Genomic DNA, 15,901 nt, shown 5'->3' on the forward strand with positions numbered 1-15,901 from the left:
GGGAACAAACTCGCACTACAGCAGCTGCAGCCAACTTGCAATGCTGTATCCTAACCCGTTGTGCCACCAGGGAGGGCCCAGTTCTCTTATTTCTAAGTCCACATTTCCTATTAGAAAACAGATACAAGGGGCTCTCCCTGGTGGAGCAGTGTGTTAGGACACAACACTGCAAGCTGGCAGCCGCTTCAGTGTGAGTTCGATCCCTGGCCTGGGAGGTGACCACATGGTGCGACAGACCTCTCCTGACCCGCCCGCTGCTCCCCTCAGCAGTGTCCTTCATCGATCTGCGTGTTCTGCTCCCCACTCTCTCCCTGGTGAAGCCTGTCACCACCGCTGCACCTCTGGCCTGTACCCCAGTTCTGTAGACATAAATAAATATTAAATATATATATATATAAGAAAAATAAAAGGAATACGGGGTACCAGATGAGACCTATGAAGAGGGAATTGAAAAGTGAGTTATGTTGATCTAGCAGAGAACTGCACAGGCAGCCTGTTGCCTTTGACCCTTTGAGACACGACCCCAGCGGGCCATTCATTGAGTAGTGCCACCGGCGTTGACGGCTGCAGCCCCAGTGACCGGCTGGCAGATAGTGCCAAGGGCAGTGTGCCCAGACACCTTCCAGGGGCTCTTGAAAGACTCATTTTTCTGCATAAGTTTTGGAGAAATTCACAAAGTGAATGCATTTAGGCAACTGAACTTTTTTATTAGTCCACCAGACTGATACTATTCCTCCTAATTTTCAAACCAAATTTATGAGATTTCTAAATATTTTTCTCTTAGGTTTCAGAGAACAAATCGTAGATGATGCCAAACCAGAATCTCTCAGTGATACTACTGACCTGTCACTACCACCTGAAATGCCTATTTTGATTGATTTCCACGCACTGAAAGACATCCTCGGTCCCCCGATGTATGAAATGGAGGTGAGCATTCTCTTTGCTTTGTTGATACCGTGGTTTGTGCTGATGGTTGCTTAGTAGATTACAGGAGAAGTGGAGTTAGGTATTTGGGAAGCTGAATTTTGTCCTAAGACTGGAATCTTATTTTCTCTTTCATATTAAAGTTTAGTGCCTAATATGTTGTTAAAGGTATCGTACAGAAGCCCAGTCTGAGTTTACTCTCTGCAACCCAGTTTCATTTTACAAACAGCATCTCTGACCTTCCTCTTTAGAAATTTTATATTACTACTGAATATGCTTAAGGCAAGGATTTCTTCGTGCTGTCAAAGGCTGGGGGAAGGAGAGGGCCCAGAATGGAAACACAAGCTGGCTCTGTGCAGGCTGCTCGCGTGCAGACCCAGATGACATCTGTCAGGAGGGTGTTAGTCTTACTACTAGTTCTGTTCCCGTGACGCCTCCGGCTACCCTGGTTCCAGTCCTCTCCTCACAGAGCCTCACAGTAGATCCCCGGCCAGAAAGACTTGGGACCCGGGACTGAGTTTAAGGCAGCAGGATGGAAGTAGGTGTTTGAAGCGGGCTGCTGTGGCGATAGGATCTATTTCATGGAGTACATATATGAACTTTGATGGGTCAGTGACTAGGAAAAAAAGGTAGTACTTCCCAAAGAACTTAGCATCTCTCTTCAGAGACTTCATCTTTACCTCCTTCTTGGTAGTTGTAGCAAAAAAAGATTTCAGAAGCAAATCTCATACATAATGCAGAAGGTAATTTCTCCATCTCACATGTGGAATCACTCCCTGTAGGTACGGTTTTTCCCAAGTCGTACAAGAGGGGCCTCTCGCGAGCCCCGTCACAGCACTCAGTCACAAGCACAGCACTCATTTACTCTTGACAGGGAATCTGGTCTTGACCAAAAGAATCAGCGACTCTATTTTGATTATTTGTATCCTCACGATAGCAGGCATTTAAATGTTGAAGTCTTAAAAGAACTGGAACAAGACTTCTTGGTGGAGAAAGGAAGCTAACCAGCTTTTCCATTCTGAAAGAGTCTGATGATTCTGCAAGTAAAAACTGTAGCTGGGTTCTGACTCCTACACACCCAGTGGGCCTTTTCTCGAGGCATTCCAGAACAGCGCATTCCAGCAGTTCTTGGGAGTTTGCACTAGAGCAGCAATTATAAAAACAAAATACTGGTACATGTTCTTGTAGTCAGGCCCTCTCTCCCAGCCATCTCTGCCGTTGCGATTGGACATGTTGCTCACATTCTTGGAGCTTTGGCAAACAGCCAGGAAAACAGAAATGAGAAGTTTTATAAATGCTGCTTACCAATGCTGATAACATTGGAGAAACTCGTTTCATTTTCCTTGAGGCATCTCAGCTACTATATTTGACCAGCCGGAATCTGAAAGGTTGATTAAAAGAGCCTTTTGCCTTTTTTAAGTAGCACCTTACATGAGTAGTTGCTCATTTTTTCCACACCTGAGAGAATTCACCTTGTTGTCTGGAGTTTCTGTCTTTACCACCTCTGGTGTATAATGACTGTCAGGCCCAAATTACTTACGTGCTCTCTGCTCCAGCTTTTGGATCTATAAAGCTGAATTCGATGGAGCATGTCTTTGTTGTCCCTGAGGGCTATACCTAAGCAAGGACTCTTCCATATCACACACAGGGAGAAAACTTACAGAGATTAAGTGAATCATGCCACTCCCTGCAAGGTATGATCAGAGCCAGTGTTCACACAGATCAGCCGGCTGCAGCCCGGCCTTCTCCCCGCTCTCCTTTGGCATTCTCCTGGCAGCCCAGGCTAGTCGCTGCCCTTCCCCACTGAAAGGGGATGGCTGTGGCATATGGAAGTTTAAAAATAAACCCCGCTCTACATCAGATCTTCATTTCCGTGCCTACCAATTCGAGTGCTCCACTTTAGAACAGAAAGAGTTGGACTGGGCCTCGTGAATGCTTTCATCTGTGAGAGCACTGTGGAAGCCTCTCTCCATTTAACCTGAGGTATCATTTAACCTCAGGATCAGTGTTTTTCCAGTGACAGATGAGGAAAGAGATTTAGAGGGTTTAAATGACTCCAAGAGGAGCCAACTTATGCTGGAATTGAGATTTGGTTCCACCCCGAAGTCAGTCCGCACTTCCAGAGGCTCCAGAACCTTCTCTGTGCTCTCTTAGGTAATGGGCCTAAAGAGAGAGGTCATTCTTGGAGTGCTGGAATACATGCTGAGGTATTCCCAGGATGTTGTAAGGTACCATTTGGTTTAAATGCCTGTATTTGCTATGAAGGTAAATGTCTAGGGTCTGTCATTGCTTCTAGAAAGAGTTTCATTCTGTAAATATGCATGAAGCACATACATGTGCTGCTGGCAATGCAGCAGTGAACTAAACAGGCAAGGACAGAGGAGCTGGTAGGTGGGCAAGCTTCCTTTGGAGGCTGGGGGGAAGAAGTTAACAAGTAGTTTTAAATTGAGATTGATGATAGAAATAAGCAGAGTGGACTGAAATAGGGAGTAATTATTCTCAGCCCAAGTAGAGCTAGAGGTATCTTCTAGTTATATTAGAGGTGAACGTGACTGACTTGCTCATGTTACATAGGGTAAATGAAGGAAGCGGTGATGAAAAGGAATTTACAGTTTTCTGCTGAAGTAACAGCACATTTGTGTGGCGGTGTCATTTCTGAGACGGGAAGGACTGGCAAAGGGAGGAGGTAGAACCTTCAGAAGAAAATTGAGAGTTTTGTCATCAGCCTGCCTGTTCTGCCCCCCACTCTGTCTCTGGTGAATCCTCTCACTGCCCCTGCACCTCTAGCCTGTACCCCAGTTCTGTATGTATAAATAAATAAATCTTCTTTAAAAAACCTGTTGATTTTATAATCCTACTTTTATACTCACATTTAATCACCTTATGCTAATACCCTTTTCTGTCATTTACTCTCTTTGAAGATGAATCTGCAAAAATAAGTTATTTTGAGAAAATGTTACTGCCCAAGCAAGCTAACCAGAAGGAGGAAAGTTGAGAAGGCTCACTTTTATCATTGCTCTACAGACCTTTGGAAGGTTTTTTGTTTGTTTGTTTGTTTTTTTAATATTTATTTATTTGTGCATACAGAGCTGGGGTACAGACCAGAGGCTCAGGGGAGGCGAGAGGCTTCACCAGAGACAGAGTGGGGAGCAGAACAGGCAGATCGACGAAGTACACTGCTGAGGGGAGCAGCGGGCGGGCCAGGAGAGGTCTGCCACGCCATGTGGTCACCTCCGGGGCAGGCGGGAATTGAACTCATGCGGAAGTGGCTTTAGCTTCTCAGTGCAGTGCTTTAACCCGCTGCGCCACCAGGGAGGGCCTGGAAGGTTTTTAACAGATTAAAAAATGAGTTCTAGGAACTTAGTATAGACTTCAGATTTAGAAACAATATCAAAGTCACCATTTCAGGTACAGACTTTACAAAGTAAAGTTTCCTAAAGTTAAACCCACGTTATTAAAAAAAAAAAAAAAGAAAGAACTAGAAGCTCTCTCTGAACTATAAGAGGAACAGTTGGAGTCCACACAGCTGTCAGGCCACCGGGGCAACGTCTGCACAGAGGCGCATGCGCCCTCCGGACAGGCGCCCAGAGCCCCAGACTGCAGGCCTGGGGGCCAGGTTGGGGGTGGGGAACTAGGGCGGGCCCTGGTCACATCACAGATCTTTGGTTTTATTTGTTCTGGTTGTTTCTGCCTTCTGTAGACTCAGTGGCAGTTACTTTTATTGGTTGAACAAAATGTGAATGCTGCAGCTGTCATTCTCATGCTCATCCTCACAAGGCCAGGAGAAGACTCCACGTTGCTAGAGACATGTTCAGCTAGAACCGACCTTGCAGCTGACCAAAAAGTCCCATGCACCTGTCCGGGGTAACAGTCTAAACTCAGATTGTAAGTTTGGTGACATCGTCAAAAAAATAAGTCAACTCTGGTCTTTCCAGGGTAAACTACTTTTAGTCTCAGAAAACCAGTCACCTGAGCCAAGTGTCTGTGTTCTCACCAGCCTGTTAATCTCTAGATTGTGTCATCGGCACATTCCTGGCTCCTTTCATGTTTTCAAATAGTCCTACTGGCTCCGACGGCTGTGTAAGGAAGGTTCTTCTCCGAAGGTCACCCCTTGAGAAGAGGAGGGTAGACCTGCAGAATGTGTCCGCTTCCTGCCAGACGGAGGAGGCGGCCCCAGGCACAGGCAGAGCGTCCATGCCAGGCAGCGCCAAGAGAGAGCTTATAGTATTCCTCATCCCACTCGGTTGAAACGCCTGGGCCAGCCCTGTGGAGAGACCGTCTCTGCACATGCAGCTGGCCGAGCTGAGCTGTGCGCTCTGGTGCCAAGATGAGACCCCACCGCGGTGCTGGCCTGGGCCCCAACAGGACTCTCAGGCCAAGAGGCACATCCAGGCCCCACACCTCCCTCTCCTGCCCACTATTGAGGCAGATTTGCAACCAGAAAAATCAAACATTCGTGAAGTCAGGACTTAGGACCTTGATCAAAGACTTGAAGAGAAACTGGCAGATGGGCAGCTGCTGTGGCGACGGCCAAGCAGGAACATAAAGGTGCTGGCTGAGCCCAAAGGGAACGAATGGAGGAGGACACGTGGCAGTGCACGGCCGCGGGGCTTTGCCTGTGGCCGGTCTTGGGTGGGCCCCGGAAGGAGGCGCTCCGGTATCGCTCAGTCTCCTGTCCTTGTTCCGACGCCTCCCTGGTCCTTTTTGGCCCAGCAAACCACTTAACTTTAGGCTTCCACAAAGCCAGTCTTGTGACCCCTTCCCAGCTCCCCAGCTCGGCCACGGCCTCGCTGTTGTCCTGCCGGGCATAGGTGGTGAGTGGCCTCTTTATCTGATGAGCTCAGGAGTGTGGCTTCCAAGAGGTGGTCTCTTTTATGGCCCAGTGCTGTGACGAAGCCTGCTTGGAAAGCACATCCAGGGGCTGCAAAACCGCCCTCGGCGTTAGCCTCGGGGAAGTGTCACCTGGAGTCGGGCCTGTTTACGGTGTTGGTCAGACGTGGTTATTTTTAGTTCATCAAGAGGAGCAGCGTGAAGCTGCAGTGAGAGCAGGCCAGCTGCACGTGAGCACTGTCACGGACGTGTTTCATAAGACACCTTGGTAATGAGGCCTCTGTTAAATATGTTAAGCACCTCGTCTGGGTATGTACGTGGTGGATGGAATTATTACTGAGGAATTTGGCCATTTCTTTGAAGAAGATTTAGCTAACAGATAAGGAAACTAAGGCACAAGCCTATACCAGTGAGAAATTGAAAGACAAAAATAAACTGGAAATACTCAACACTGTAACAGCTTGCGGGAGAAAGGAGAAATTCTAAACTGCAAACCTGGAGCTGCTCCAAGCCTAGAACTTGTCTTAGAACTGATGAGTCCACACCGCGGACCCACGGTGAGAAGTTTATGTGCTGGGAGATGAGCCCCGTTTATCTCGAGCACTCGCTCAGGACTAGCCACGAAGAGCCCGAGCTCAGGCGTCTGGAAGCTGCCTGCGTCCGGAGCAGGACAGTGTGTCTTCCCCTAAGATTATGTTTACTTGTTTCTCATCTTCTCTGAGGAAAAAGCTCAAAGGAACTAGATGCCTCACTTTCAGTCACACGTCTGACTAGTGTGAGGGAGCTCGGCGCCTTCACCGTAGGGTTGCAGATGAGCAGCCCCGGCCCCGCAGGTGTCCACCAGCTCATGGTTTTGGGGTACACAGACTTCGTCGTCCCCATCTTCAGGTTCCCAGGAGCTACGTGGGTGCCGTCCCGGAAACCAGGGTGCTTGGGGTGTGTCCTCACCCTCCCCTGTAGCCCTTTACTGGTTTCTGCTGCCCACCGGGGCCCTCAGCAAATGGGGAGAGCTGCAAAGCAGCCAGGTTTCGTGAAGCAGTGGCAGTCAGAGAGACCCTTGCTGCTGCTTGGAGATATTTTTGGCATTAGTCTGACAAATGAATTTTGAGGATTCAGCTGTAAAAAGGCTTGTTCTTGTGGTTGCTGACAAAATGGTGCCAGGTCCCTTTTTATGCTGAATTAACACAGGGTCCAGGACAGTGAGGATTAATTCCTTAGCATGAGTTTACGGGCCTTGGGGGGCGCATGTAGTTAACAAGGCATGGAAATTGAGGTTTTCATCCGAAAAAACAAGTCTTGTGAGATTCTATAAATAGTTGCCTCTGTGTTCCTTAAATAGGACTCACAGTTTACGTATCCATCTTTCCTCTCAAGTGAGTAGCGCCCAGGCCAAGCGCCGCCAGGAGAGCAAGGGCTGCAGTGCGCTTGGCCTCCCAAGGCCCTGCCTTGGCCTCCGATGTGAAGTAGAATTAGTTTGGAGCCATAAAACCAACTTTACAAATAGGCTTATACTCACTGCTAAGGGTAAATTCCCAGGAGCTTCACAATAAATGTCTCACACAGTTCTGGAGTCAGGTTTGCAATCAGGATTTTCGCCGTCTAAGCTCCCTGGGAAAAGGAGAAGCATCAGCCACCCTTTCACCATACCCTCGAGGCCACAGGCTCCGAGACTGCCGTGAGAAGTCGCCGCCTGGGGCAGCCCCATTGGGGTGTAGTGTTGGGCTCACAGGTTGTGTATCGCTCGTCTAACACAGATAACTCCTGTAGGGTGAGAGATGCGGCGTCTGGAAAGGTGCAGTAAACTCTGTGTGTTTCCATCACTCACATATGCAGGCCTGGCCGGGCGTCTCGGGTGAGCTCAGGGCCAAGCAGCCTGAGGCAGCACTCGAGGAAGGCGCCAGGACACAGGAAGGCTCTCGTGGTGTCTGCGTGTCTCTGTGGGAGCAGCGCAGCACGTCAACACGAGCGGGGAGAAGTAACCGGCCTCTGGGCGAGCGCGCGCTCTGTGTGTTAGAGAAAGGGCTGCCACTTGTGCAGCTGGCATGGCTGCCCGAGATGACCTGAGCGTCTGAAATAAGTTACAGATACGCAACCTGCTAAAGAGTATCGGGATAGGTGAGCGTCTGGGTTTGTTCCTCGACAATTCGTTTGTGTGTAACTAGATGTGACTCTTCAGAACGCAAATGATTTATATGAGGCAAGCTTGTCTCTGGTCAAAGCCAAAGAGGAAGCTTTGGTTTTCTCCTGGCAGAAAGCCAGGCAGTGAGTGTTAAGTGTGACTCCAGATCGCGTGAGGTAACGAGTACTTTGATGTGCGGCTTAAACTTTGGCCTCCTGGGAGCAGCAAATCTCGAAAGCATAGATTAGGTTAATCAGCCTGAAAATAATTTGGCTCATTTTCCTTCTTTCTCGCCAGGTGTCTGAGCGTTTGAATCAACCAGGAGTGGCGATAGGCTTGGCCTGGACCCCCTTGGGTGGGCAGATCATGTTCGTGGAGGCAAGTCGAATGGATGGCGAGGGGCAGCTAACTCTGACTGGCCAGCTTGGGAACGTCATGAAGGAGTCGGCCCACCTGGCCATCAGCTGGCTCCGCAGCAATGCCAAGAAGTATCACCTGACCACTGGTGAGTGACCAGCGCAGGGCAAAGAGCGCTTCGGGCCTCGTCGGGCCCTCCCAGCCCTGGCGCAGAGGGGGGGCTGAGCCTGGCGCACCGTTCTCCACCTCAGCAAAACACATAAACGGGTACATCTTTAAGAAACAACCAAAACCACAAACCTTTGATTTTGAACCCCTGTGCAAACTTTAGCTCCTACTCTAGGACTGTTTGGCTAGTGCCCGAACTGTAAACTGTTGTCATTCCAAGGATTGGTTTTGTTTTAATTGGACTTGGAAGCCTGCTCAGCAGCCCATTCTGGGTGTACCCATTGCCACGTTAGGGACCCACTCGCCCAAAACGTGTATTTCTTGTTTCTTTGATTTTTTTTTTCTTAGAAGAAAACAGGTTTAATTTTTCTACATTAAAGTCTTCTTTTTCTTTTTAAAGCTTCTGGAAGTTTTGATCTTCTTGACAACACAGACATCCATCTGCACTTCCCAGCTGGAGCTGTCACAAAAGACGGACCATCTGCGGGTGTTACCATAGTAACCTGTCTCGCCTCGCTTTTTAGTGGGCGGCTGGTACGTTCCGATGTAGCCATGACTGGAGAAATTACACTCAGAGGTCTTGTTCTTCCAGTAAGTATGAAGAAGCCTATTAATTTCTGCATGCAAATTATATTTTTAAATTTAAATAATGGTTTGCCTCTTTTGATGAATACCTTCACTTTAAATACATGCTAAGTGTTTATACTGTAACAAACTCATGTTTTTACATTTCAAGCAACTGAAATAAGAATTGTTCTCCCATGTTTTCTAAGAAGGAGTGAGTGACAGGGGAGGGGGGTGCCAGTCTAGTTATCAGAAGTATCAACTATTCAAAGATTTGAGACTTTGCTCTAACAAATTGTTAAATATATAGCTTATGTGTGAAATAGGATATCTTTAAAATTAAACCCAGTTCTCTCATCTTTTGGAATTCCTGAGCTTTTCCATCCCCCAAAGAAGAGGTAGGTAACTTAGGTTACTGTAGTTGATTGGTTCATTAAAAAAACAGCTAATGGAAATTGGAGTGAAGACAAGCCATGTCTAATTGCCAGGTCTTGAGAAAGTTCTGTAACTAAGGCTTGGGCCATACCCTAAGCACTTACAAACACAGATAAAATGCACAAAAGTCTGAGAGGTGACTTCAGTTTTTAAGTCATCATTTAACCAGTTCCGGTCTACAACAGAATTTGGCAGGTTCATAAGAAAATGAAGAAGCGGGAAGGGGATGTTCTTTACTTCTGGGAACATCTTTATTTTATAAGGTAATGGTAAAAGGATCAGAGAATCACTGATTCTCACGTTTAAACTCAGCCCAAAAGGCACATTCCAAATCCAGTTAGGATGTATTTGGAGATCTCGACTCAAAAGGAATGGTTGATCTCTCCTTCACCCCACCTCGGACTCAAAAATGGGTGCACACAGGGCCACAAGCTGAGGGCTAGGGCCACCTCTGGGCACTGGGGCCACCTCCAGCACAGGGCTGTCACCTGGCCACTGGGGCGGCCCCCTCACTCTGTTGCGCAGGACAGCTGTCTCACCCCACAGAGGAATGATAGGATGGATGCAGATGTGGACCCTGGGCACCGCATTATCTGGAGAACCAAAGAGCTGGTCAGAGCCACAAGAGACAGGGCTCCCGGAGGGGCTGATGTTGATGTGGGTGGTGCCCCCCGGGGCTCTACACTGGCCTCAGAGTCTGGGGAGTCAAGCCCCTGAGCCAGTCTTGCCTTGGGCTAAGTGTGGCTTCTTCCTTTCCCACTGGTGGGAAAAGCCTGAGCCAGGGAGGAGCTAGCCCTCGCAGTCCCAAAGGAACTCTTAGTCCTGGAAAATATGGGGTCTCTAGGCAGGACTAGAATAGAGGGAGAGAGCCGATGGGGAGGACTGGAGTCTGTCCTATTCAGGAAGCTGCTCCTGTCACATTTCTGGGAATTTCCACCCCCAGAATTGTAATACCTGAAGCAGCTTCATGTGGCCATCCGCAGTGGACAGGACGATCCATTCAGAAGAGGAAGCACAAAACCCAGAAACCGGCCCGGTGGAGGGATCTGGGGGGTTCTAGTCAGGGCGCCTGAGCAGCCTCCTCACACACGGGGGCACCGCTCTGCCCTCGCCCCATGGGCGCTGCTGAGGGAGCAGCCTAGTATGGCGGTCTGCGTCCCAGGCCTCATTCAGGAGAGAGACAAGCCTTGGCTGCTGTGTGCCTCAGTGCGCAGCAGGGGCGGGCAGAGCACAGGCTGCAGAGCAGATCACGGTGCGGTGTGCTGGGAGGGCCGCAGGGCTGGCACCAGCATGAGCCACAATGTAGAAAATACTTGAAAAACTTAAAACCTCAAAAACAAGTCAGTCAGTTATGGGGATATAGAATATGGGAAGAGAGTGGGGAGCCGTCAGCGAGTAGCTGAGCTAACCTCTGGAAGAAAGTGGTGAGACAGACTGGGAGGATCTTCCCGGCCAGAGTCTGGGAAAGCGCTGGCCCAGGGCCAGAAGGCCCAAGCAGACCAGCAAGGAGGTAATGGAGAGCCAGGAGTTTCCTCGAACCCTGTAGAACACATGGGTCCTCCACTTGGTCCCTGCTCTCAGAGGAGGGAGGCTCCCCTCCCCGCTCCCAAACAAGAGAGCCACCCAGCTTTGAGAACGACTTCACTTTTACACTGTTACATGAACAGGAAGAAAGGGAGCAGCAAATCAAGCAAGACAAAGGTCTTGGACTTCAAAGTGCGGTTTTAGAGTTAGTCAAGCAACTATTCAGAAAAAAATAGAAGAAAAAATTGCAGATCCAACATCTAACAGGAATTCTAGCAAATGGAAAATGTAATTGTCAAAGAAACAGTGCAGCATTCCTAAAATTTAAGATTATCTTGAGATTGAAAAGCCTGGACCAACTAAGGAAAAAGATTTTCTCCTCGGGACTTTGCAGATCATCACAGAGGAGCTTCCTCGTCAGGGCCCAGATGTGGAACACCTTTAAAGGCTGAAGGAAAGTGATCTGAAACCTGCTGCCAGTGGCGGGGCTTTTTCACCCACGTCAGGGGCTGCTCTAGCTCACGTTCTTCCTGAAAAGGGCCCTCTGAAAGGACATCAGGCTACGTTAGCGCACGCTAGGAACTGCTGCTGCCGGCAAGGGCAGCCTGAGCATGGGCTGGGGAGATGGGCCTTGCGGGCAGCTGGTCCTGGGCTTTCTGTTTTATTGAGGTGGCCTCGGTTCACCGGTTTGACGTCCACAGCGTTGTATTTCCGTACGTGAGCGCGTGCGGCACTGCAGTTCCCAGAGTGTTGTTTCCCCCACCGCCACTCTGTTAGAGCCTAGGAGTTGCTGCTTTCTCATTCCGCGTGGCACGGTCCGCTCAGCACGGAGGCCTAGCGTGAGTCCGTTGCGATGGCCTCTCCTCTTAGAGCCGAGCAGCACTGTGTAGACAGATGGTGCCTCCTATCCCCACTAGCTGCCCGTGGACACTTAGGTTGTGTCCAGCTGTTGGCGCTGGATGAACATGGGGTACCTGTGTGTCTGCAAGCTGGTGTCTGTCTTCTTCCGCTAGATAGCAGTAACTGAGTCATGGTATTTCCATTTTTAATTTTTCAAATAGCTAGTCCTGACTTGATTGCAGCAGGTGGCTAGAGGGCACTGATTGGCTTTGCCAGGGATCACACGTTTGCGATGGGCTGATGGGCAGCTGTTCCCTGTTGCCGCATGACCAACCACCCCAAGACAGCAATGACTATTCTGTCTCTGGGTCAGGAGTTCAGGAGCGGCTTAGCTGGGCCCTGCTGGCCAGCTCACTCATGCCTACTTCTCTGCCGTCGTATCATCAAAGTACCAGCCAGGTTGCCCAAGACAAGAGAACCTGCTTCCAGTGCAGGTCTCTCATCACTAGCAAAGTTAGTCCTGGGGTCGGGTCAGTTCCTCAGCTTTGGGTCTCTCCATGGGCTGTGGATGGCCTCAGACATGGCAGCTAGGGACTCCAGGACACAGATGCAGGCCAACTTGCATTTGTTGTATCACTCAACCTTGGAAACCACGGATCACCAATCTCACCACTCACTAGTTCTTGTAGTCGCTAAACCTGACCCATATTCGAGAAAGGGATCATTCTGCCTTTTGAAGGGACCCTTGTGGCTCTATTTAAAACCACAAGGCTCTAGTTGTACAATGAACTGAAACTTCAAGTGGCCCAGAGGTTACAACTTCAGAAACTTCCATGGCAGGAAATGTTTTTCAGAACCCACCTTTAGGTGAGATTGTTGGCTTTATGGGATGGAATAGGTTAACCCTGACTAAAAAGGGGACAGAAGAGATGTTCATACCTATCAAAAACTAAGAATTTTCTTCCATCAAAACAATTTAACACAAATTGAAATGTAAGTTGTTGCATTAACCTTTGTAGTAGCTTTCCCAGGTCACACTGTAAAATGGAAGGCCACTCGGAAGCCTTCAGATAGCCCTTGGCTCAGAAGAAAGGTGGGCCAGGGTTTTCCCACAGCTGAGGAGTCTCAGCCTTTTTAACTTCTTGTATGTCCTCCTAGGTGGGTGGAATTAAAGACAAAGTGCTGGCGGCACACAGAGCAGGACTCAAGCGTGTCATCATCCCTCAGAGGAACGAAAAGGACCTTGAAGAAATCCCAGGCAACGTGCGGCAGGATCTCACTTTCGTGACCGCCAGCTGCCTGGATGAAGTCCTAAACGCAGCCTTTGACGGTGGCTTTTCGGTCAAGACCAGGCCTGGTCTCCTAAGCAGCAGCAAACTGTAGGCTTCAAGTCCCTCTGAAGTGAAAGGGTACTAAAGAGCACTGACAAGGCTGATTTTATCCACGCCAGTGGGGAGAAGCAGAATACCCCATATTGCAAGCATAATCACATGAATGAACCTCAATCAAGTGGGGATTGGTGTGTATCATAAAATTTTAATGTAATAAATTGACAAATTGAATTCTCATTTTGGGTGTTGTCATTATTCTGGAAAGGTGTAGAGCCATGGTTCTCAGTGAGTCCCTAGAACCCAGAAGAATTTGTATTACCCAAGAACCTGCTAGAAATGTAAATTCTCATTTCCCACCAGCAGGCCTTCTGGGAGTGGGGCCCACAAACCTGCTGTAATGAGGTTCTTGTGCAGTCAAGGACAGAAGCCAGACATGGGCCACTACTTTAGCAGACACCCTGTTGACTTTACTGGGTCCTGAAAGTCAGAGAACTTGGCCAAAGAAAACAGAACCAATTGATAGTCCCTATGGAAAATACTATACATCCCAACACAGTTCCTGAGGCAGAGAAGGCCTCCTCACATGCACCCCAGATGCTTGTTACCTTAGAGGAAAACCCAGTCCCCCGCCACCTCCCAACTACTCAGCCTCCTTCCCCCGTCACCCCGCCCAGGGTTTAGATAACGAGGTCAGGATCTTCTACTTAGGAGGAAGCTACATGGACTTTGTATGTTTTCCTCATCTGTAAAATGCAAATACTATAATAGTACTGTTATTGTAAGATTAAGCTAGAATAAAATAACATTGAGTAACTTGTAATTACTCCAGCCAGTCATGTACTTCCGAATCACGTATTACAAAACGTAAGAACAAGTATGTTAAGATACGTTGGAATTTCTTAGCTGAGAATCGGGTCTGCAAATTACCCAAAATACTGTGTTTGGACCTGCTAGTAAAACCTGAATTGTTCTGTGAGGACAAGTGGGAAGAAGCAATACTAAGACATTCAACTGGCTTCGTCTATTATTTCTGTTCAGTCATCGTGCAGAAGGAAAGTAAGTTGGACATTTCCAGAAGCCAGACGGCGCTGCCTTACTTCAATCATCAGTGGCAAAAGACACAATTTTAAAAGTGGGAATTGTGCATGCTCTGCCTTAAGCCTAGACATGCCGCTGTGCGCTTGCTGTCAGCAGCCGAGGGACCCCTCTGGGTCTGTCCTTGCTTAGCCAACTGAGAAAGCAAGATGTGCGTGACCTTCGATGGTACGACCTTTACTTCTCTGGCATTCAGTTTTAGATTTAAGCACTTTCACTTTTTATTGTGACAAAATTTGCCATTTATCCATTTCTGGCTACTCGCGTTCACAAAGGCCTGCAGACATCACTCTGAAACTTGGCCACTTTAAATTGAAACTCCGTCCTCTGAACAGTGACTTCCCGGGCCCGCCACTGGTGGCCAATACAAGCCTGCCTCTGTCCTGGAGCAGAAGGGCCAAGGGCGGCTGTGCCTGTCATGCTCCTGAGCGTAGGAGCAGCCAGTCTTTCCCTACCACTTTCAGTGTTACCTGTGAGTCCCCTTACATATACTATTAGGGTAGCTACTCCTCATTCAGGCATTTTTGTCATGCAAGGGGCAATCGATTTTGTCAAAAGCTTCTTTAGCATCTACTGAGATGGTCACATGGATTTGGCCTTCCGCTGAAATGAGACGGTCACATGCCCCTTAGGAAGATACACTGAAACATGTCAGATGATTTCCCCAATAACAACCTATCAGACTGGCCTATGATTCTAGTAGAACATTCAAAATACTAAGACATTAAGCAGTAGTAGTTCTGTATTCTGTAAAGGACAAAGTTAAAAAGAATCACCACCCTCTGTGTTCCCAAGAGACCAGACACCAAAGAGGAGAGGAGGGCGGTAACGGGAGGGTAAATGCTAAAGACGATGTAGAACAAGAACGAGACAGCCTGAGTATCAATGGTCAAGCAGAGCTCAGCACACACTATGAAGGTGACTTAAGTGACGAGTTGACAGTTGTATGTCAGTCTCACTGAGCTGTCAAGTGTCTTAATTTGTAAATCAGCAAACATGAGGTGATAATGACTAGAAAGTCTTTCACATGGTTGTGTTCACAAAAGCTTTCAGAAAGCACTGATAGACATATCAAGACCTTAAAAAAAAGTCCTAAGAATAAATCAGAACACACAGAAATGTTCACAGGTTGTTTTATAAATAGCCAAAAACTTTTTACATAGAAAAGACACATCCAACAGGAAATTAGCTAAAGTTACCCAAAATGGTGTTTTTTCACAATTTAAGTGATGGATTTAAATGATCATGTGTGGGGTATGCAAGGGAGTTAATTACACGATCCAAAATCACATGGCTTCCAAACAGATGTGTGTGAGCACATGGAAAAAAACATGGAAATGTCCTAGAAAATTAAAATGCAGTAAACTGAAAGACTAACTTACTAAGTTACTTTCTAACTTTCAAAGTCTGCACTTTGAGAACATTATTTTAAAATGTTTAAAAAACAAAACTAAACCTCCATAAAAACAAAATACTAGGCCCTCCCTGGTGGCACAACAGATTAGGACCCAGCACTGCAAGCTGCTGCCGCCGGTGCAAGTTCTATGGATCTCTGCCCCGAGCTGACCCACATGGCGCGGCAGACCTCTCCTGATCCGCCCGCTGCTCCCCTCAGCAGTGGACTTCATTGGTCAGCGTGTTCTGCTCCCCACTCTGAGTGGCGAATCCACTCACCACCCCTGCACCTCTGCCCTGCACCCCAGTCCTGTGTTCA

General features: G+C 48.2%; 1 protein-coding gene across 1 annotated transcript in view; it reads left to right on the plus strand.

Annotated features, from left to right (window-relative positions):
* LONP2 (lon peptidase 2, peroxisomal) overlaps positions 1 to 13,322 on the plus strand; it is a 74,865-nt gene extending 61,543 nt beyond the window's left edge. Inside the window, exons 12-15 of the mRNA XM_004690320.2 lie at positions 785 to 927; positions 8,171 to 8,378; positions 8,799 to 8,989; positions 12,920 to 13,322. Coding sequence (XP_004690377.1) covers positions 785 to 927; positions 8,171 to 8,378; positions 8,799 to 8,989; positions 12,920 to 13,144 — 767 coding nt within the window. The 3' untranslated portion in view covers positions 13,145 to 13,322. The remainder of the gene's footprint in view (positions 1 to 784; positions 928 to 8,170; positions 8,379 to 8,798; positions 8,990 to 12,919) is intronic.
* Positions 13,323 to 15,901: the final 2,579 nt, after the last annotated feature.

Source organism: Condylura cristata, unplaced genomic scaffold (genome assembly GCF_000260355.1).
Source record: "Condylura cristata isolate star-nosed mole 26May11 unplaced genomic scaffold, ConCri1.0 scaffold00028, whole genome shotgun sequence".
Lineage (NCBI taxonomy): Eukaryota > Metazoa > Chordata > Mammalia > Eulipotyphla > Talpidae > Condylura > Condylura cristata.